Consider the following 22,252-nt stretch of genomic DNA (forward strand, 5'->3'; position numbering starts at 1 on the left):
CATGCCTGCAGGAAGCCTGGCTTTACGGGGAGGGACCTCTGTGGCCTCGTCCTGTATTTCAGCAGGGTTGTGACATCTTTGGTTAGGATTCTTATTTTTGTAACAAAATACTAACTTTACCTTATGTTTATCTGGTCTCCAAAATTTATGAAGCCACTTAATCAAGAATCTAGGATCTGTACCTTTCAGACTCTCCCCAGAGAGTGTAATCTCAAACCTTCTCCCCTCCAGGGTCAAAATCCCGGAGGAGGAGGCGTGTGGTTGGGGGTCAGTAATCTAAAGCACAGCTAACACGTGGTCCAGCGGCTCTCAGTTGCTTCCTGAAGTCAGATGAAAATACTAAAGGAGATATTTACATATCTGGGCCAAATCCACACGTAACCCTTTTAATCACCCACGCTGGCTTGTGTCTTGATCTTTCACCTTCCAGCTGTGATCAGAAATTACGATAAGGGGCACTTGTGTTAATTCTGCCTCAGCACTGGCTGTGCATTTTGAATAGAGGATGTTGAGTGGCCATCACGTGGCTCCATTTCCCTGGTGTACACGCCCGTCCTGCACGAGACACCCGTCTTCGTTACAGGGAATTACCTTGTCTTTTCTGAGGAGCTGGCCTGTTCTCCCCCTTCACACAGAGATGCAAACTCAGGCCTCCCTGCTCACCTGTGGGCCAGCAGCATCCAAATCCAGTTTCAGAACCAACCCCAGGAAGGGTGTAAGCTTTCTGTTTGGCCCGTTAGAGGTCTCCTCTAGGTCCTGGTTGCTATGACCATATCTGTTTTATTAATTATCTTGTATTTGCCTTTTTATAAATGAGAAATCATACATCATGTAGTGTGAGGCTCGGTTATGGATTTGCCGGATTTTTGTCTGGACAAGAGAAGACAGAGGGGAGCATGAACCGTGTTCAGGTGTTTGAGATGCTGTATTTTGGGAGAGATGGGGGACAGGAAAGTTGTGCTCCTGAGGACAGAAGGGGAGCCCCCAGGGAGCTTTTCCATGAACTGATACACGCGTTCCAAAGCGATTTCTCTGGCGCCTCCATCAAGCGTAGTGAGGCCCAAAGAGGAAGTTCCGCCCCTGCTCTCCGTTCTGCCTTTCCAGGGAGGCAGTTTTTGCCGCCTGCAAAGGAGAACTTTCTAAGAGTCAGTTACCCCACAGTGGTCTGATTTCCAAAATTATCTTTCAAAGCAGGAGCTTCCCATCTCTGCAGCACCCCAAAGGGGCGGAGTGACCCAGCTCCCTGAATAGTGCCCCTGCGTCAGGAGAGGGGGTGGGCCTGTTGACTTCCGAGGTCTGGTCCTCCTCCGCTTCCATGATTCTCTTTTATGTGGAGGTTTTTGTATTAAATGGGAGGTTTAGGTTGATTCCGAGTAAGTGGGTGTTCCGAGGTGGGGAAGGAGAAGACAGTCAAAATGCCGTCACAAACCTGCCTCTCCCCTGGGACCCAGGCTGTTCCCACCGGTACTGTGACCCTTGGGCACTCCTGGCAGCAGGTGGCGGCTGTGGTGGCAGGGTTCCAAGGAGCCTGTGGTTGCTTCCTTATGGGGAGTCTTACCCGCTGTCTGAGCCACTGTAAGGATGGCTCCAGCCACCCCAGGGAAACGAGTGCAGGAGACAGAAACCTGGGCCAGCACTGAGACTAACGACCCCAGTCCATGCTTCTTTCTATGGAGACGTCAGGAGGAGGGACTCAGGTTCAGAGCGAGAGCCGGGGCAGGGCAAGGGAGGGGGCCTGTCACCAGATGCAGGCCAGGCACCACTCCCCCCCTTCTGCAGTGACGTCCAGAGACTGTCTGAACCATTTGAGAGTGAGGTGCATGAGCCTTTAAAACACACACACACACACACACACACACACACACACACACACACACACACACACACACTAGAGGCCTGGTGCATGAAATCTGTGTGTGGGTATGGTCCTAGGCCTGGCCTGTGATCAGGGCCATCTTCCCCGCTGCCTGCAGCTGGCCCTGCCCCCAGCCATCACCCACCCCCGGTTCCCCATTAGCCATCCAATGATTGGTGCCTGAGGGCAGGGGGAAGGAACCAAGAGGTCGGCTGTTCCCGCACACTTGCCGGCCCCACCCCTGCTGCGGGTCGCCCTCTGTGTGTGGGGCAACTGGCAGGGTGGGGGCCTTGGCCTGGCGCCACCAGCGTCCCCGCCACCCACCCCCAGTTCCCCGTTCACCATCAGGCAATTGGAGTCTGCGGACCGGGGAAAGGGACCGAGAGGTGGTCAGTGCGCCTCATAGTGATTGGTCCAGCGGCCGTTCTGGTCGTTCCACCCTTAGGGTCAATTTGCATATTACCCTTTTATTATATAGGAAGGATGTATTTTTATTGATTTCAGAGAGGAAGGGAGAGAGAGAAACATCAATGATAAGAGAGAATTATCAATCGAATGCCTCCTGCACACCCCCCACTGGGGATTGAGCCCACAACCTGGGCATGTGCCCTGACCAGGAATCGCACTTGTGACCTCCTGGTTCTTGGGTCGACACTCAACCACTGAGCCACACCAGCCAGGCTGCATGAGCCTCTGTGCCTGGGTACTTCGTGTGTATTTCCTGGGAGACAGGATGTTCTTTAGTGCAGTCAGAGCACAGTTTCAGATTCAGTAGAATTAACATTGACGGATGACTTTCTCTGCTCTGCCATCCGCTGTGCATTCTAGTTTTTTGTCAGTTGCCCCAATAACGTCCTGTATAGCATTGTTTCCCTTCCGGGGCAGGGTTCTGTGAAGGGCTGGTGACAACCCGTTGTCATGTCTCTTTCTGGAGATCTTTGGACAGTAACATTATTACAGTTAACTGGTCATTTTAGCGGCTGAGTCTAATTCTTTAGATGAAATGACTTCTAATCTTAGGCTATATTTAACCCCTTTTGTTTACTTGAAAACCAAGGCTATATCCTTGGAAACCAAATGTCCTTCCATAGAAAATGCTTTTACATGGGGGGGTGGGTAGGGACGGGGATAGAGCATGGGGTGTGCACTTTAGACAGGGGTGACTTTTTATCTGACTCAAAACACACACATGCAGATCAGGGACTTGGGGAATCACACTCTGGTGACCCCGTTTTCAATCCGCCTTCTTGCCAGAGGCCTTTCCTTCATCCTTGAGGAGAAACAGAGACCATTTTGAGATTCTTGTATTTATTTATTTTGAAACACGCACTCTTACGAATCTAGGAACAAATAAAAAGAAAATTTACCTATGCATTTACTCAGCGCTCTCATTACATGATCTCAGCACTTTTCCGTGGTTTATGAGTCAACAGCAGCAACACACGTGTAACTGAGCATTTCTACACGTACAGTGTCGTGGCAGCTCAGGAAAAGGTACATTCAACAATTTTGGTCTCCGCCCTTCAGAGCAACTTGCTTCACGGGCATCAGTATGCATTTCTAGCGATAATAACACAGCAGGGAGACATGCAAGACACAACACAGACTCAGAATTGTGGGCAACGTTTAACCCCGAGAAATGGAACAATTTGCCAAAACTTACTTTAGAAAAACCAGAACTATAGCCTGGCTGGCGTGGCTCAGTGATTGAGCGTCGACCTATGAACCGGGAGGTTATGGTTCGATTCCTGGACAGGACACATATCCAGGTGTACAGGAGGCAGCTGAGCGATGTTTCGCTCTCAGTATTGATGTTTCTATCCTTCTCTTCCTCTCCCTTTCTCTCTCCCAAATTAATAAAAAACGTATTTTTTAAAAATCAGAGCTACAATACTGACTTTTTGGTTTATTCCCTCACTTGGAAAATGCCCTATATGAATGTCTTCTTTAGAATCCACTCTAACAGAGGGACGGTGGATATAGAAGATACCATTTTTTGAAGGTTACAGAAAGCTGGTCCCATAGATTCTTTGAGAAACATTTTTAAATGAAAAAAAAAAAATTTGGCTTCTCATTTTCCAAGGGTGCAGTTTTATATAGAAGGGACCGCGTGGTGGTCTGTGTGTAAGAGGCTCAGGGGCTCTGATTGGCTGGGAGAGAGGTCAGATTGGTAACTTTGAACTTACCTCTGATAACTCTTGACATATGCTGGGGTCCAACCCCAGCAGGTCCAGGGGTCCCCAAAGGTGTGGATGGAGTCGGCGAAGAAGGAATGACATGGAGACAGCGTTCAGTTGATCAGCAGCCTAGCCAGGATCTCTAGCCAAGTTCTGGTCAGGATCTCCAGCCAGGTTCTGTGTCCATGTTCTCTTGCTAGGTTCTCCAGCCAGGTTCTATAGCCATGTTTCCTCGCTAGGTTCTGTCCAGGTTCTCCAGCCAGGTTCAGTCACCAGGTTCTAGTCAGGTTCTCTTGCCATGTTCTATCCAGGTTCTGTAGCCAGGTTCTGTCTCTAGGTTCTGTGGCCAGTTTTTGTCCAGGATCTTTTGCCATGTTCTCTCCAGCGAAGTTCTTCTGTCTCTAGGTTCTGTGTAGGTTCTGTGTCTAGGTTCTGTGTCCTGTTGTCTTGTTACATCTGTATTTATACCAGTTGATTCCAATCCTATCTATCTCTATTCCAAAGGTTAGGGCGTTTCTTATCTCCATTCCAGGGAGTAAAGATTATGTAGCTTAAGCATGATTGTTTGTAGTTAAAGTGATTAATTACCCACTTGGCACTTAGTTAAGGGGTTTTATTCCCTCCCTAACTTCAGGGGAAAATCCCTACCTGGGGAAACAACCTTTCTCAGAGAGGTGACCTTGGTTAAAACACATAGTGCCAAGAAGGTGAGCAAACATATTAAGAACAGTATGCCATATATGCCAGGTCCCTTGAAACAGCAAGGATGGACCGGCTCCCGGCAGACATAGACTTTTTTGTTGTTGTTGTTGCTCTAAATATTTCTCCTTTCACCTAGTTTGGTTTCCCTTTACCTATTTTACTATGAATCATTGACAGAAGAAATGGACTTTAGAGGTGACATGATTTTAATACTTTTGAGTTTATGGTATCTATAGTTTGTAGATTCTGAGTTTACAGTGTCTGGCTCATGGTATCTAGTAACTAGTATCTAGTTTATAGTGTCTGTTAGAACACATGCAGGTTGCCTTGTGGATTCCTTTATATTTCTGTTGGACAGTGTATTCTAGAAGGAAAGGAAATGCAAGCCAAAGCCCCAACTCATTTAGTGAATGTGAGGGTGCGTTCCTGTGGAAAGATGAAATCTGGCGAGTCCCCATTTTGGGGGGGTTTCATTAAGCTTCTTTAATTAAATCTACTGTAAACCTGCTCCAAGGTCCCAGCTGGGACGAGAATTGGATCTTTTTGTTTGCTTACAAGAATTCTAAGAAAATACTGAACTCATTTAAAAAGTGATTCGTTTTTAAAAGTTTCGGAAAAAGCTTCCCTTTTACTGAGACTGGAGGTGTGATTGATAGTGAGTCCTTAAGAGGCTATAGAACTGTGAGACGTCTCCAGAAATCTCGGAAAGGACTTTCCTGGCCTCACAGAGAGGCAGCCAGGGAGACGTAAGGGCCCTGGGAAGCCACGGATCGGCCATAGGCTGTGTTCGCACCTTCCCTCCAGCAAACGAAAATATTGGCAAAGATAAAATTTTTATTCCTAAGTGTCTATAACCGGATTTATGGGTGTAACTTGCTGGGTGTTATTGCCTGTGTAAACCCACGTAACTGTGCACGTAAAGCATGTTTTTATTAGTTCCGACATAAAGTTTTTATGATAATGGCAAACAAAGGGCCAATTTGGCTTAGCTGAGTTTGTTCTTATGACTCCGCTTTGGAGAGATAAGCAACAGCGCAAATAACAGCAGGCGACAGGGAGAAGGTCGGGCTCCCAGGCCGGGGCGCCTGGCCCCATGGGCCACCGAGGTTGGAGGCTGCCTGCTGGGAAGCCCCCAAAGCCTGGCCAGAAGGTAATAGGGTGCAGCTAGGGTGCGGGGGGGAGGGTGGCTGCCGTTAGCTTTCAAGTCGGTTGTTGAGCAGTTATATACCCAGTTGGTCACTGTGGCGTATTCAAATTTAGTTTCTGAAAAGGCCTGCATAGCTGCTATTGAAAGAACTCCCACATACTGGATTTCAGCTGGAGACTTACAGAGAAAAGAGGTTCAAGTGGCTATTGTGGGCCTTCTCCCACTCTGGGAGTTAGACAAAGCACACCCAGAACAAAGTTCCTTTAACGGGGTGCCTTCATCTGAGTCCCTCCTGTCTGCGGTTTGGCAGGCTTGCGGGGTGCGGAGCGAGCCCGCGCCTCTTGTTCCCACCACCGCCTTTTCATGTTTGACCCTTGAATGTGGCACATGATCCCCACGGTGACCTGGATTGGAGGGGAGTTTTTCTAGAATTTGAAGATAAGGCGGCTTTCAGACAAACGGCATTTTCCTTCCCAAACGACTAGTTAAAAGTTGATAGTAACTATGTAATCCGGAGCAAGTATGATTCCTAAACCAAAAAAAAATATTAAAATTCCGGAGACAGGATTTGACACATGTAAATCTACTTAGGGGACAGTAACATGAAATAGTTTAAGTTGAGTGAGGCTGGAAAATGAAAGATGCGGTTATCAGAGATAGGCAACAATGAGGACTATCTTAGAAAGCAATCAACTGAGACAGCAGGCAAGCCTGGGACACGCTAGGTTCACGCTGGGCTAAGGTCTGTCTGGGACATTGGTGCAATGACAGCTGGGTGGGTAGAGAGCGGCACTGGCCTAGATTGTAGACATTGGGAGTAGTTATGCATCAAGATCATGTGTGAGGAGAGTTCTCGTCCAGGCATCTGGTATACCTCTCCCTCAGTAGAGCTGCACCAGAGTCACTCTGGACAGCCGGCTACTTTGATTGACCTGAAAGATCTCTACAGAAGGAAGGACCTTCCAGAACTTCTAGCAGCCTCACTTTGGGGACGTGTTCCCCGATCCAACCTGAGGTTCTTTAGTCTATGTATTTCTTCAGGAGACATGTTTACCGGTTTTCAACTGCGTCTTCGTATGTTTGGCAAGTTGTTTCTTAACATTCTTTCCCCCAGGGGAGGGATAGTCATTCTTTCTCAGAGACACCGCTGGAGCGGAATTCCTCTCCTAAAATTTTTATTAATTTCATTGGGATGACACTAGTTAATAAAATTATATAGGGTTCAAGTGTCCAGTTCTATAAAATATCATCTGTATATTATGTGTTCACCACCCAATGCCAAGTCTTCGTCCATCACTGTTGATTCCCCCTTTATCCTCTTCTACCTCCCCCACCCGCTTTCCCTCTGATAATCACCATGCTGTTGTTTGCTGGAAGGACAGTTCTGGTGTGTGTGTGTGTGTGTGTGTGTGTGTGTGTGTGTACGTGCACTTACTTAGACTCTGGGGGGAAAACAACCGACTAACTTTTAAGTCAACTGTGAAATGAGTGTACGTTGTCCTGCTCTGGCTGTTTACGAATGTGCTGGTGGTAAGCCCTGTAGAAAGTCAAATAGCAGAGTGTCCCCCACTTCCTCCGCGGGGGTGACTTGGAGTAGGAACAGTGCTCCAAAGGCAAGCTTTGTTTCTGCCTTCACAGAACTGACCTTCCAAAATGGAGATGGCGCTGTTCATGCGGACAAGGGGAACTAACGTCCTGTGTCTTCTCAGTTGGTCTTGAACTTTGTAGATGTTGGCCACCCTGTCTTTCTGAGATGGCCTGGTGGATGCCATGCTCTGGATCCAGACCTGGCTCTTCCTCTGCATAGAAGTTCTGTAGACGTCACATTCCTTTGTGTTAAGGGCAGATTCGTGGTTTGGGGAGTTGAGGAAGACGACAGACTTCACTGAGATGTTGATGTTGCTCTTTCTTGAGGCTTCTAAGGGAATAATTCCATTTAGGGGAATTGCAACAAGACCGATTCGTTAATACAGCTTAGTCTTTTAACTCAGCATTGAATGAATAGCTTTTCAAGTGTGTATGAAAGGCAAGAATCCCAAAAGATCGGTTCTGTTTTCAAGAGTAGACCCCAGGGACTCAGGGTCTGCAACAAAAGGGCAGATATGGAAGAGAGGAAGCCCAGGTCTAACTGTGTTTGAGAATAGAGTGCGCTGGCCAGGGCCCCTGAGGGGGCAGGGCCTGCCAATCTTGCTGGCTCTGGTTTGTCAGGAGGGGAATCTAGTCAGATTGCTCACAATAAGCGTGCTGGCATTGACTTTGCTGGGCCTGACCCACATTATAAAGTTCGAACAAGTGGAAAGTATAGCTGAGCTTTGGGAAAAGCCATAGCCTGTACAACAGAAGAAAAATCCCAACATCTTAAGAGAACGGAGGAGAAACTTGAGCGGGATCACCACGTAAAGAAATCAGGACACTGATGGAATGTTACAGCCACAGCAGAAAAAGAAAGTAGAATATTCATTTAGTGAAGACATAATGAGATTATACAATTCCCCGGTGCCAGCTCACAGAAGATCCTCGTCTCTTTGCTAATTGTATTCAAAGCAAGGGGGTGCTGAGAGACTATACAGACCTCAAGGAATCTGACAACAGCAAAATGAATTTCAGAATTCGGTTTTACAACTTACGAGGCCCAAGATTTTTAAATATCCCTAAGTTTGAGAATTCAGGGTTAATAAAGAAGGATTTAAGGACTATCCAAACATTATTAACCTTCTAGATCAGTGGTTCTCAACCTGTGGGTCGCGACCCCTTTGGCAGGTGAACGACCCTTTCACAGGGGTCACCTAAGACCATACTGCATATCAGATATTTACATTACGATTCATAACAGTAGCAACATGACAGTTATGAAGTAGCAACGAAAATAATGTTATGGTTGGGGGTCACAACATGAGGAGCTGTATTTAAAGGGCCTGAAGGTTGAGAACCACTGCTGTAAAGCATTCTCAGTGTCAATTTTACTAGTGAGATAGGCAATGAAAACACACATATGTAAATAAATGTATTTCATTACTAATCTGAATTAACTGGGTGAACCGATTTAGAAAACCATCAACTGAGAGTCCGCCCTGGGTCAGGTGGCAGGGGACAGGCCGATCCTGAATGGGATGAGGACCCAGAGTTGCCCAGTGAGCAGCCCTGCTGAGCTGATCACTGAATTCTGGATGGTAGGGACGATATGAAGGGTTTTTTTTAAAAAAAAATATTTATATTGATTTCAGAGAGGAAGGGAGAGGAAGAGAGAAACATCAATAATGAGAGAGAATCATTGATCGGCTGCCTTCTGCACACCCCCCACTGGGGAGCAAGCCTGCAACCTGGGGGTGTGCCCTGACCGGGAACCGAACCGTGACCTCCTGGTTCATAGGTCCATGCTCAACCACTGAGCCACGCTGGCCGGGCGAGATGATGTGAAGTTTAAATGGCCAGCTTTATAGAGGGAGTGATCCCCAACTCAGACGGAATAGGCAGAGGAACAATCCCAGACCTCTTCCTGAGATGATTGGCGGTCAGCCCGCCAAGGTTTGCCGCCTCCTGTGCAGGTTTCCAGTGAGGCTGTGAAGCGTTGGTCTTGAGTCGGAAGCCGCTGTTCTTTGTGGAGAACGATGCTCGTGAGTGTGTGTATTTATTATTCTTGATGCCAGAGCCCTGACTTTGGGAGCTAAGTTGCAGCGAGGTTAATCCACTTTATTAAGGCCCCACAGCTGGCCACTTGGCTAGAACCGGGCCCCTGGCTTATGACCAAACTACGGGCGCTCTTTCTGTCTTCCAGGGATTTGCAGTCATTTTGGAATCCTCCCTCGTCCTGCTGCTAGTTTCTAATATGCATAAGTAAGCCCTGCAATTGGCAGGCTGCGCCGCAGACGAGGTGTATGATTTTGGACAACTGGCCTCACCCATCCGGGCCATGTCCCTTCACGTGGACACGGTGAACGTTGGCCTAGAATACACCTAAGGACTTTTCCGGCTCCATCAAAAGGTGGTTTTGAAAATTGCTTTTGGATGGTGTAGCATGTGGCCTTTCTGCAGCTGGTAACCAGGAGAGCAGAGACGTGAGGTCAGTCAAAGCCGGGACCACGGAAGTCCGTGCGTCGCTGTGGAGCCGCCAGCGGACCCCTAGACTCAGGCCCCTGTTCCCCGTCCGAGTTCTGCGACAATGTTGGAGAACGTTGTCGTCTTCTTTGATGTGTCCAGACAAATGTTCAATCAGGGACACACTCTAAAGATGATCAGGACTATTTCTAAATGCCCCTGCGTTATATTTGGTCGTGACATGAGGAACCACAGGACCCTTTCAGCTATGTTACCCCACTTCACCCCAGACAGTCTGAGTTCCCCCAGCTGGGGAGTCAGGGCTGAGAGAGTCCCTCGTGCTGTCATCCACCAAGCCAGACCCAGACGTGGTTCTCATCATTCAATGCAACGTTGACTGAGGCCGAAGCATGGTCCACCCTTTGGTGGGCACTGGGATCGCACTGGTAGTTCCATTTGGTCCAGCCCGTTTCCAGTCTGACCGTCTGTCCATTGAGGCTGTGGTTTGGAGCTGCCAGGGCTGAGCAGGGTGAATCCTACCATCTGGAGCCAGGCTTAGCGCAGCCAGGCTCAGTGCTGTCGCCTCCTTAAAGGTCCCACACAGGGACTGTGTTCTGAGGGCTCCTGCTGCCGGGGCTCCAGCAGCTGCTGGCCTCGCCCTTCTGCCTTATGTGGGCTACCATCCCAGCATCCTGAGGGGTGCATGCATGTGTATGTGTGTATGCATATGTGTGCGTGCATGTGTGTGTGTGCATGTGTGTGAGTGCATGCCTTTGCTTCCCCAGTTTTGCCCAGAATGCAAGGTTGCTTTTGCCTCTAGCAAACTGGCCATTCTGCAGACTTGAGGTGGGTCCCTCAGAGCCAAGAATGGTCTACAGGTCCTCTTGACTTTTTCCTCAGAGCAGAATTAAAATAGGAGGAAGTAAGGTGCCCACAAGGAATGCATATTTAAGATTCCAGGCCACAACGCACCGCTGGTTTTCTGGAAAGTTTTCCGAGCATTGGCCAAGACTCGGGTGAAGGACTGTGCCACGTGCCCTGGGAAGGGCCTGCTTCTTAAAGATACATGACCACGTCCTCTACAGACAAACAGCCGGCTGGGCAGGGGCGGAAAAGGCCATGGGCCCTGAGAGGATTAACTGCTGCATGAGCTCCAGCGAATCTGATGTGCAGCCTCTGAGTCTTATTGTGTCCCCACCCCCGTAGGAAACGGTGCCGTTCTGCAAGGGTGACCTCCCGCAGGGATTCGGGAATTCAGAAGTTCCAAGCCCTTTCCCAAAGGTTAGGAGTAGTTTTCTTAATGGAAAAGAGAGAGAGTGGCTCCGTTTGTGCCCTGGATCTTCCGGTTTCTGTGTGTACCTTTATCTTCCAGGCCTTGGGGTCAGAGTTTAGCGGAGACTCCTGTCTAGTACCAGGGGCTCCTGGGCCGGTGCTGGGCCCTCAGTCTCTGGCTGGCTCCTCCTCTCCCGGGAGCCCTGGGCCTAGGGTCCCTTGTCCAATGTTCCAGAGGAGCCCAGCTCCCCACCCGTGGCTCTCACCCCCTCACACTCATGCTGGCCGAGAGGGACAGTCACTGGTCTTCTCTCCCCCTTGTTAAATCTTTTTATGTAAATTTCTTTTTGTTTTTCTCTTTCTTTTTTCTTCCCCTTTCTCCTGTTTCTCTCTGTTTCCCTGGGTCCCTGTGCTTGCCTTTTCTTTTTTCTTTTTTAAATATATTTTTTTGATTTTTTATAGAGAGGAAGGGAGAGAGATAGAGAGTTAGAAACATCGATGGGAGAGAAACATCGATCAGCTGCCTCCTGCACATCTCCTACTGGGGATGTGCCCGCAACCCAGGTACATGCCCTTGACCGGAATCGAACCTGGGACCTTTCAGTCCGCAGGCCGACGCTCTATCCACTGAGCCAAACCGGTTTTGGCGTGTGCTTGCCTTTTCTTTCCGCCACTCAGTCACGTGTCTCCCCGCTATACCGAATTACATGTATGCTGAAATACGTTATTTTTGTTGAATACAGCTTTATGCACCCTAGCCATAGTTTTTTAAATCAGGTGAAAATAACCTGTTTCTTAAAATCAAACAAACTCCAGCAATCCCAATTCAGCTAAATGAAGTTCATTTTTATTTGCATGTATTTGTTAAGTAGTGTATTAATTGATGTATTTATTGGATATATTCCATATCTAAACTCTGTGCTGTGCTGGTGATACTGAGGTGAGCAAAACCCAGTCTATTGTTTTTTTTTTTTTAAATTTATCTTTATTGATGAAAGTGTTACAGATATCCCCTTTGTGTGTGTTTTTTCCCCATTGACACCCTCCTCCCCTCCTAAGCCTTCGCCACACTACTGTCTGCGTTCATGAGCCATGCATATATGCGTACAAGTTCCCCGGTCCATCTCCCCTCCCCCCACCCCCACCATCCCTCTGAAATTCATCAGTCTGTTCATGGTTCTAGATCTCTGGATCTATTTTCCTCACTAGATTCCACATATGAGTGAGATCGTGTGATACTTACCTTTCTCTGACTGCCCAGTCCCTATTGTCACAGGGCTGGCCATGGTTAGGCAGAGAGACTCGTGTCACCAGTTACAAGACAAACAACTGCTCTTATAGCCTAAGGACAGGGCTGGGGACACACGGAGGGTTGGCCTGGACCGTCAGTGTGGGGACGGGTGCTCAGGACACGCGTTCTTGGGCCCTGGCTCTTGGCTGGGTGTTTGGGGGTGGGGAGCAGTGGGAACCTTCCCCCAGTAGAAAAGCAGCTCCCAGTCATCCATACAGGACTAACAGGGTCAGTCCGCCCGGCCTTGGGAGTCGCCCCTGGTGTGCTGACCCCGAGGTCAAGGTTGGGCTGATACGGCTTGTGATTTCCTCTTGATTACTCAGTCTAAGTTCGCTCAGTTGCAAGCTGAACATGAGATCAGTTACATCAAGATCCAGACCACCTGATTTTAGTTTCATTCGATTATAAAAGTCACAAAGCACTTGGATAGCGCGAACTCTTTGTGCACATTGAGAAATTATTCAAATAATCGTGCTCTCTGCTCTTTATCAAGTCTTTTGTTGTGGCCCCTGTTCTGAGTGGGAGCCAGAGTGGAAGAGCTATACTGGGGCCAGGTACACCCGAGGACAGAAGCCACGCCCGGCGGCATTTCCTCTTCCAAGGCTTTCCATGGGTGGAGTTGAAGCTGTTACTTGATAATAATGGTGCCTACTTCATAGGGTTTTTATCAGGATTAAGTATGACAGGACATATGCAAAGCTCACCTGATGCCGTTCCTCAAAATCATGTCAGCTGGACTCCTTGTGTCGTTAACATGTCATTGAACATGTCACCACAACCACCCCGCAAAACAGCATTGAGGATTAAGTATTAACATTATTGGGATTCAACGTATCTGCCGGGTGAAGTTAAATGCACACGTAGAAATACTGCAGGCTCCATGGCACGGCTTTAGCATTTGTCAGAAGATACTCTATACAAGGATATTTGAGCCATGGGCTGCCCTCTTGGAAGGAAGGAATCTCAGGGCAGACGCCAGAACAGAAGTGTCAGTGGTCCTTGCTTCATCCTGCAGCTCAGTCCTTTCTGAGGCCTGTGGGTGGCCCTGCCCCTTTACCCTCTAGCAACACAGAGAAGGAAAGAAAACAGCCATCAGTCGGAGGGGCCCGATTGAGTCCCGATAAGGGGCCTCCTGCAATGGAGCTGCCTCTTCTGTTTGCCGAGGCTCATCCCACAGGGCAGACCCGGGTGGCGGTGCGGCTGTAAATACAGGTGGAGGAGAGGAGGGCCTCTCTGGCCCTCACCAGCCCGGTGTGCGGAATTCTCTTCTGCAAGAGGTCACTGAGTCAAATGCTATGGCTGGATAATTTTATGGCTGCTAATAAAATTTATAGCCGAAGCAAGCTGAGATAATAAGGGTAATCAGGCACCCAGCCCTGGGACAGGAGAACCCCGCCTGGGCCCCTTGGTGCTGGCCGGGGGCCAGGCAGCAGGGGTTGTCTGTCTGTCTGACCCCTCCAGGCCAGTGGCAGAGGCTGCGAGGACTGGGCCAGGCCCGGGGGCAAGCTGCAAGCTAGGTGGTAACTGCTGTGCTTGGGGGCAGCAGGCCAAGAGCCACAGGAAAATTATCTGTGGTATTTATTTAACTAAAAAAAAGTTTTTAATCTTCACCTGAGGATATTTTTCCATTGATTTTCAGGCTGAGTGGAAAAGAGAGGGAAAGACAGAGCGAGGCATCGATGTGAGAGAGAAACGTCGACTGGTTGCCTCCTGCACGCTTCCCGACCAGGGCCTGGGCCAGGTCAGGGAGCCTGCAACTGATGTACCTGCCGTTGACTGGAATCGAACCTGGGACCCTTCAGTCTGCAGGCCGACGCTCTATCCACTGAGCCAGACCAGCTAGGGTTCTGTCCTATTCAAATGCCTAACAGCAATCAGTGAGCATAAGAAAGGATCAGAACCAATGAGTTCTGGAATACCGAATTGTGGAAAGCAGGTTAACCGACTGCTTGGCATGACATGACTCGGTGTGACTCGGCTCGGTGTGATGTGGGGCTGGGGCACCCTGACCTGCCCAGGCTCTGCAGGAAAGGAGGTTGTCCGGCTTCCCAACCTCCCAGTACTTCCCTCTAGAGTGGGGTGTTTCTTTCATTTCTGTGCCTGCAAAGAGAACATAAGCGTAACTCAGGGAAGGAAGCCTTCTGGCCCCAGAAGGAGTGGTACCAAAGCAAACGCCATGCACCGTGGGTGCTAAGGCAGGAGCCCTTTGTGCAAAGTGCAGGCTGCCAGGGGGAGGGCGGAGTCTGCTCTGTGCTCCGAGAGGGGATTGCCGCATCTTCCTGCAGCCAGAGATAAGACTCAGATAAGAAGATAAAAATAGCTGGGGTGCATTTACACCTCAGAACACTATGAAGCAGCAAAAAAAGAAGGATCTCTTACCCTTTGAGACAGCCTGGAGGGACCTGGAGAGTATTACGCTAAGTGAAACAAGCCAGCCAGAGAAAGACAAGTGTCATGTGGTCTCTCTCATATATGGAAGATAAAGAACAAAATAAACTGATGAGAAAAATAGATCCAGAGACATAGCAGCATAGAACAGACTGTGGAATCTCAGGGAAAGCAGGAGAGGGCGGGTGGAGAGAGATTAATGGGTGAACTTATATGTATACTAGAGGCCTGGTGCACGAAATTTATGCACGTGTAGAGTCCCCAGGCCTGGCTGGTGATCAGGGCCGATCGGGGCCTTCTAGCTGCTGGCCAGGGCCTTCCTTCCACTGCTCCCATCTGCTGGCTGGGGCCTTCCTTTGTTCTGCGCACCCCCTGGTGGTCAGCACATGTCATAGCTGGTGGTCGAAACTCCCGAGGGGGCAATTTGCATATTAGCCTTTTATTATATAGGATAAGCATAGCCCATAGACACAGACAATAGGGTGATGAAGGCCTGGGGCAGGGGGCAGGCTAGAAGGGGTCAATGGGGGAAGGAAAGGGGGCATCTGTAATACTTTCAACAATGAAGATAAATTATTAAAGTGTGGCCTGGATGCTGCACGGAGCAGATGACTTTCTGTGCACATCAGCATCCCCGTGGCTGACGTGGGGCATTGCGTGCGCAGTGCACTTAGTTTGATCTTTGGTTTGGGAATACATTTTTAATCTTTTTTGTTGGCAGATATGCTTCCCTGGTTTATATTTCACATGGGCTGTCTGAGAATGTATCCTGGCATCCTAAGTGTTCGGCAGCCAACAGCGTAGCTGCATCCCATGACTGTACCAAGGGTTACCTTTTCTGAGAGAATTGTAAGTTGGTTTGTGCGCAGAAATAGTTATTGGGCACCCACTGTTTGCACAACCATGAGAACATTAAGTAACAGGGTTAGTGATCAGTGACAATCAGAGATGTCCCCAAACAGTGAGACGGTGACTGCCCGAGAGAAAATGCTGTTACATGTTAGCTACACGTGATTAAATGTGGTTGGAGACGGATGCACCTGCCGCCTCTGGGTGCCTCTGCACAGGAAATGGATGCTGCCGGTCCCGGCAGCCTCGGCAGAGCCAGAGGAGGCAGCTTTCTGGGTCAGGAATGCCATTTGAGACCAACCCCACCCGGAGACGCTGGCAGCTCAGAGTCGCTGGCAGCAGGGGGTTAGAGGCCAGTGGCTCACAGACTGCCATTCGAGATGTGGAAGCGACCTGGGCTTGTGAGAGCCAGACATCTTTTGTCTTGACTCTGTGGGCAAGCGCATTGCCAAACTGAAGATTTTCTATTTCTTTGGGGATGAATTTACAGCCCTTCATACTGAACGATGAGAGCAAATGTGTATGTGGTTGAAGACGTGGAGCTGGCTTTGTCTGTGAGGTCTGCGAAGAGCAGCCTCCGTGCACATGAGTGATAGCTGGGGCTCTCATGCATGCTGAGGGCCCACATGGACAAGCACACACGTGCGCAAACACACATGCACAAGCACACACATGCAAATGCGCATTCACAAGCACACATGTGCAAACACACATGCACACACGCTCAAAAGCACACACGTGCAAACACACATGCACAAATGTACACAGGCACACACATGCTCAAAGCACACATGTGTAAACACACAGATGTGCAAAAATGTACAGGCACACATGTACAACATACGTGCAAACACGCATAAGCACACATGTGCGAACACACATGTGCACACTCTCCATGGTGTTTTGAAAGTAACAGATACCATTGCTTCAGTGAACTGGTTCTGAGGAGCCGAGTGGAGAGCTAACGGCAGGTTTTAATCAGAACTAAACCCAGAAAACCCTGCGCTGAGACATCTAGTCCCCCGCCCCCTAGTCTGTGAGTAGGACCTACCCGCAGGGTTCAGCCGGCTGCACACACACCATCAGAGGAACAGACTCCCCACCGGAGCCTCAGTTTCCCAATGTGTTAGCTGGAGGGTTTCGCACCTGAATCTCTCTCGGGTGTCGTGAGAGAGGACACTGATCCAGAGCGGCCGGGTAGCAGAGGCCAAGCCTCGTCCTCTGTACACGGGCTCCCGCTGTGGTCCCTGCGCTGCAGCAGGCACTCCGGCTCCCACCCTCGGGGCATTTTCTCTCTGTGGATGTGGGAGGGGCCGAGAGCAGCCCCGGGACAGGAAGTGGTCCTGGGGGGGGGTAAGGAGGGGAACTGGACTGAGGGTGGAGTGCAGAATAGAGATAGTCTCAGAGTTAAATAAACCGGGTCCAGCCCTGGCTCCCCCACTCCCTGTCCCTGGGTAAGTGGCCCCATCCTCCTGCCCATCAGCTGCCTCAGGGGGAAATGGCTAAATCTTAGAACCCAGCTTCCACAGGCGACACCTGAGGGCTCCCACCCAGCCCATCCGCCAGCCCTGCGCGTGAGCCCCACGTGGCCTGGGAGCAGGAGGTGGGGCCGCTGAGCGGCTGGGCAGGGGCAGGGAGCCTGGGGGCTGGTCTCCCCAGCCTCGGAGCAGCCCATGCTTTCGGGCGACTTACACACAGCAGGGCCCGGGCCAGAGCTGGCAGCCGCAGCCAGCCCCCCGCGACGCTTTTGAAGGGCGTGCGCTTGGGCCACAGGTCTGAGAGGCCGCAGCCGCGACATGAAATGCGCCGCCAGGAGAATGCTGCTCCTGGGAGGGGTGTGCCACCACGGGTGGGGGCAGCGACAGAGCCTGGGGCGAGAGTGACATGAAGGGATCACGCCTCAGATCTTTTAAGGACTGCGGTGTCTGCCCCACGCCACTCAGAGAGCCAGTCCCGAAGCGGGGAGACTGAGTCACGGTGAGGCCGAGGCGTGTGGCAGCGTCTCACGCATACGTGTTGTAGGACCGACCAGGGGCTGCAGCTGGTGGCCCGGGTCTGTTTCCTCCAGAAGCAGGTGGGAGGTGACCCAGGTCCAGCCCCTCCTCCTCCTCCGGCCCCCACGCCCAGGGGGGGCCTCAGGCTGCCCCCCACGGACACTGGGCTGTTTTGTGGTGAGGACAGTGTGATGGCCGTATCTTCAGCCCCCTGGTTGTTCCAGGGGTCCCTGCAGGAGTGGGGCAGGTGGTGGAGGGGACCCCACCGCAGCGGGCAGCGGAGGCAGCCCAGGGAGAGGTGGCCGGTCCCTGCCCTGGGCAGCGCCTTGCTGAGCCCGGGACGTGCTCCAGTCACCGCGGCCTCTGCTGCCTCCACTCGCGCTCTCATGTGGGTCGGGTTTCCTTACAGCGCGCTGAATGAATGAGAAGGAGAAAGTGTGCGTGGGCAGAATTTCAGCGGCTCAATGCCAAGGCTTTCCAAGTAAGCGCATGAATTTAAGCCAAGTGTCAGGTCGCCGGGGCTCAGAGTAATGGCTGTTCGGCCAGTAATGAAAAGCGCAAATGCGTTTGTGTTCCAAAGGGTAACAAATGGGACTCTCCCCATCTGCTCGGTCACAAAGAGGAAACTGCCCCCTGCCCTCACTCTATTGCACTTGCATTTTCTAGGCAATTAGAAGCACTGTCCACTCAGCTTTAAGAACTTGGAGCTGGCTGCAGGCTTTTTTTTTTTTTTTTTAAATCCTCACCCCAGGATATTTTTTCCATTGATTTCTAGAGAGTGGAAGGGAGGGAGGAGGCGGAGAAAGAGAGAGAGAGAGAGAGAGAGAGAGAGAGAGAGAGAGAGACAGACAGACAGACAGACATTGATGTGAGAAAGACACATTAATTGGTTACCTCCCCAGGGCTGGGGAACCTGCAACCGAGGTACATGCCCTTGACCACAAATCTAACCCCCAACTCTTTGGTCCACAGGCCGATGCTCTAACCACTGAGAAACCGGCCAGGGCTGTCTGGAGACACTTTTTTTTTGAACTAAAGTTTCCCCTTTTTAAAACAATTTTTGGTTTTTACAAATAGACCAAAGTTTTAATGTCACAGGTTTTCGAAATAGCACTCTGGACTTGCCTGCATTATTATTCCATTTGTCACGGGATTAGCGCTTTCCTGGAGTAGATTTCTACACAAGTATCTCATTGTGGCCAGAAGTATAGCTCTTCATGGTATATGATGTGGATTTAGGCAACACGGACCCGGCCCCAGCGGCTAGAACTTCTGTTATGAAGGCAGTGATTGCAAATAAAACGGGAGCCATTTATCTTAATGATCCAGGAGGAAAATGAAATGATCTCACCCTCCCCGTGAGCCCCCCTGAAATTCATGGCGACTCTGTCTATTTCTATGAGCTTTTGGAAGTCATCTGCGTGCCGACTGCCTACAGCAAACAACAAGTGATGCTTCAATTCCTTATGCCAGCATCAGCAGGCTCATGTCTCCCTTAACAAAATGATGCCTTGGCCCCCTCGTCTGTTGGAGAGCACTTGGGGCCACTCCTGGTAAGACACTAGCCGGCAGTGGTCGATGGTACCGGCCTGGTCGTGGGCTGCAAACATTGCGGATAATGGTTCGTGCTCTCCCCTCCAAATGCAGGGGAGACAGACATAATGGAAACTTACAATGTCAGCGGGTGATTTTATTCCATTATTCTGAACGCAAGTGAGGAGGCATACTGGCTGAAATGCTGAGAAACGGCCGTGGAGGGGCCCTGAGCACCGTGTATGCTGTGTGATGGGGGGATGTGCTCCTTTCCCTGCCCCCCGACACTGTCAGTGGTGGTCAGGGCACGTGGCGAACCCCAGTAATGAGCTCTGTGTCCGTTTCCTCCTCAGATCTCCCAGCTGATGACAGAGACGGGCCGGGAGGGCCTGTCCGAAGCGGCGCTGAATCGCTACAATGCAGACAAGCTGTCCGCCTCCGGCGCCCCGGCCTCGCAGGGCTCCTGTGTGGCCACCGAGACCTCCACGGGCACCTCCGTGGCCGCGTCCTTCTTCGCAAGGTAAGAGAGGTTTCCAGAGCCTCGGTTCTCTCAGATCAGCCGTCTGGTTAGCCTCTCACGTGGGCCAATTCCGACAAAACACTAGGAAGGGTCCTGGCTGGTGCGGCTCAGTGGGTTGGGTGTCTCGTGCACGGAAAGGTCGCTGTTTGAGTCCCAGTCAGGGCACAAACTGGGGCTGTGGGCTTGATCTTCTGGAGGGGGGTGCATGAGGCAGCCCATCAGATAATCGGCTGTTTTACTCTCACATCAATGTTTCCCTTGCTCTCTTTCTCCCTTCCTCTCTCTCTAAAAATCTATAAAAAATATCTCTATATAAAAGCCTAAGCGACCGAATGAGCGAACAACCGGTTGACCGGTCGCTATGACGTGCACTGACCACCGGGGGGCAGACACTCAAAGCAGGAGCTGCCCCCTGGTGGTCCGTGTGCTCCCACAGCGGGAGCGTCGCTCAACCAGAAGCTGGGCTCACGGCTGGTGAGAGCAGCTGCGGTGGCACGAGCCTCTCGCGCCTCATGGCAGTGCTACCGCACGGCGGCAGCGGGCACAGAGGGGCCGGGATGCGGGGAAGCGGCGCCCGGCCCCAGCTCGGGCTCCTCCCTGGCCGCCTGCCACTTCCCGCACCGCTACATCCCATGGCTGAAACGGGCAGTTCGACAACCCCCAAGGGGTCCCGGATTGCGAGAGGGCGCGGGCCAGGCTGAGGGATCCCACCAGTGCATGAATCCGTGCACCGGGCCTCTAGTTGAAAATAAAACACTAGGGAGACTTTGGGGCCATTCTCTGACCTCACCCTTTAAGACAGGACTCTCCGCCTCAGCACTGTGGGCATCTTGGGCCAGGTCCTTCTGGGTTGTGGGGACCGTCCTGTGCGTCGGAGGGTGAGTAGCCTCCGCTCCTGGCCTCCGCTCACTGCATCCCTATGGCACCTTCCCCATCGCACACGTCCCCTGGGTGCTGAGAACCGCGGTTCTGAGAACTCGTGGCTGTAAGGGTGCTATTGCGTGGGGTGAGGGCCTTCGTGGGTGCAGCCTGTGGCCGGCGTGTCCAGATTTATCTTCTTATCGCAGAAGGAGCTGCTTAAGCATGAACACTGTGGAGATGGCAGTTTTCTTCCTGCTTGAGGGACCCGCTGGGAGTCACCAAATACCGCCCAGCTAATCTTAGAAACTGGAAACACAAGGAACAAAAGAGAAAGGCATTTCAGCCATCTTCTCTGCCTAATTTAGCAACTTGGTGGAGACAGGGCCACAGACGGGGGACAGCTGGGAGTCTGACCTCAGTCCCCCGACCTTATGAATGAGGAAACTGGGGACCCGCCGCCTGAACCTGGGGGTTCATTCGCAGCAAAGCCCGAGACAGAACCCGAATCCTCTGCTATTTTTTCCCCTCTGCAGCTCATTCTTTATTTGGTTCTTGGAACTTAACCTTAGAAAACTTGTCCTGCCTCAGATTGCTAAGCTCCCGACATTGAAATAAATAGGAAATCAGATGACCCTTGGGTTCCAGGGGTCCTCAGTTCCAGGTCTGCCTCAGTTTCCTCCTGTGTAAAGCGAGGAGGACACCCACCCCTAGGGCTGCTCTGAAGATTGCGATGAGTGTGGTACAAAGGACTATGCAGATGTTAATTCAGAATGGACGTAGCTAGCATGTCAGTAGGGGAATGTTGGATGGCTTTTCCCGTCACCCTCATGAATGGTAACATCGAAAGCACAGACGTGAGCAAGGGGCTCAGGTTGCAAGAGGAGGGTCGGAGGGCTGATACCCGGGGTTAACATGCAGGCCAGGCAGCAGGTGGGCTTGTGGAAGACTGGCTTTGAGGTCCCGATTATACCGTGGTGCCATGTTTATTGTCCTATGAGCAATCGGGCCAACTTGAATGCATGGGGAGTAACAGGAAACATGTATGTGCAGCCACCATCCATGGGGGCCATCGTGCTGGCTCTGGGTGGACATGGATTCCTGTGTTGTTGGGACCTTTGGATGGGCTCCCTGGGAGGCCATGTCTGTGCCATTCAGGGAGGGAATAGAGAGATGGAACAGAGTATGAGGAAACGCCACAGCACAGAGGACCCCAGGACCTGGGCAGGCCATCGGAGCAGTCCAGAGGGGAGGTGACTGGAGTATTGAGGAACCTGGAAGCCGCCTCCTGGCAGGCTTAGTCCGGAGAAGGGTCCTCAGCTGCCCCGGGGCCAGCACGTCAGAGAGATGTGGTTGGTTCCATAGGTCACCCGACCATGTGGGCAAAGGCTGAATAACACCTAGTGATGGCAGGCAGATAGCTCCCAGGTCAGCACGCAGGCGAACTCGCTCACCAGGCAAACTGCCCAGGAGAGAGCGAGGTCCCTGTCCCTGGGGAAGGTCAAGCTTGCATTGGAGGGCGACCTGGCCTCACTGCGGGGGAGAACAGGCCGTGCTCAGCTGGGTGGTGATCTTCAGCAGACCTCCTAACCTGAAGTTCTTTGAATGGGAAGAGCCTTCAGGTCAGAGTT

General features: G+C 51.1%; 1 protein-coding gene across 1 annotated transcript in view; it reads left to right on the plus strand.

Moving 5' to 3' along the window:
• The window catches only part of KIF26B (kinesin family member 26B), a 356,959-nt gene that overhangs the window by 148,398 nt on the left and 186,309 nt on the right, over positions 1-22,252 (plus strand). Inside the window, exon 4 of the mRNA XM_036354955.1 lies at positions 19,597-19,763. Within this exon, the coding sequence (XP_036210848.1) occupies positions 19,597-19,763 (167 nt within the window). The remainder of the gene's footprint in view (positions 1-19,596; positions 19,764-22,252) is intronic.

This window comes from Myotis myotis, unplaced genomic scaffold (genome assembly GCF_014108235.1).
Source record: "Myotis myotis isolate mMyoMyo1 unplaced genomic scaffold, mMyoMyo1.p scaffold_m19_p_21, whole genome shotgun sequence".
Lineage (NCBI taxonomy): Eukaryota > Metazoa > Chordata > Mammalia > Chiroptera > Vespertilionidae > Myotis > Myotis myotis.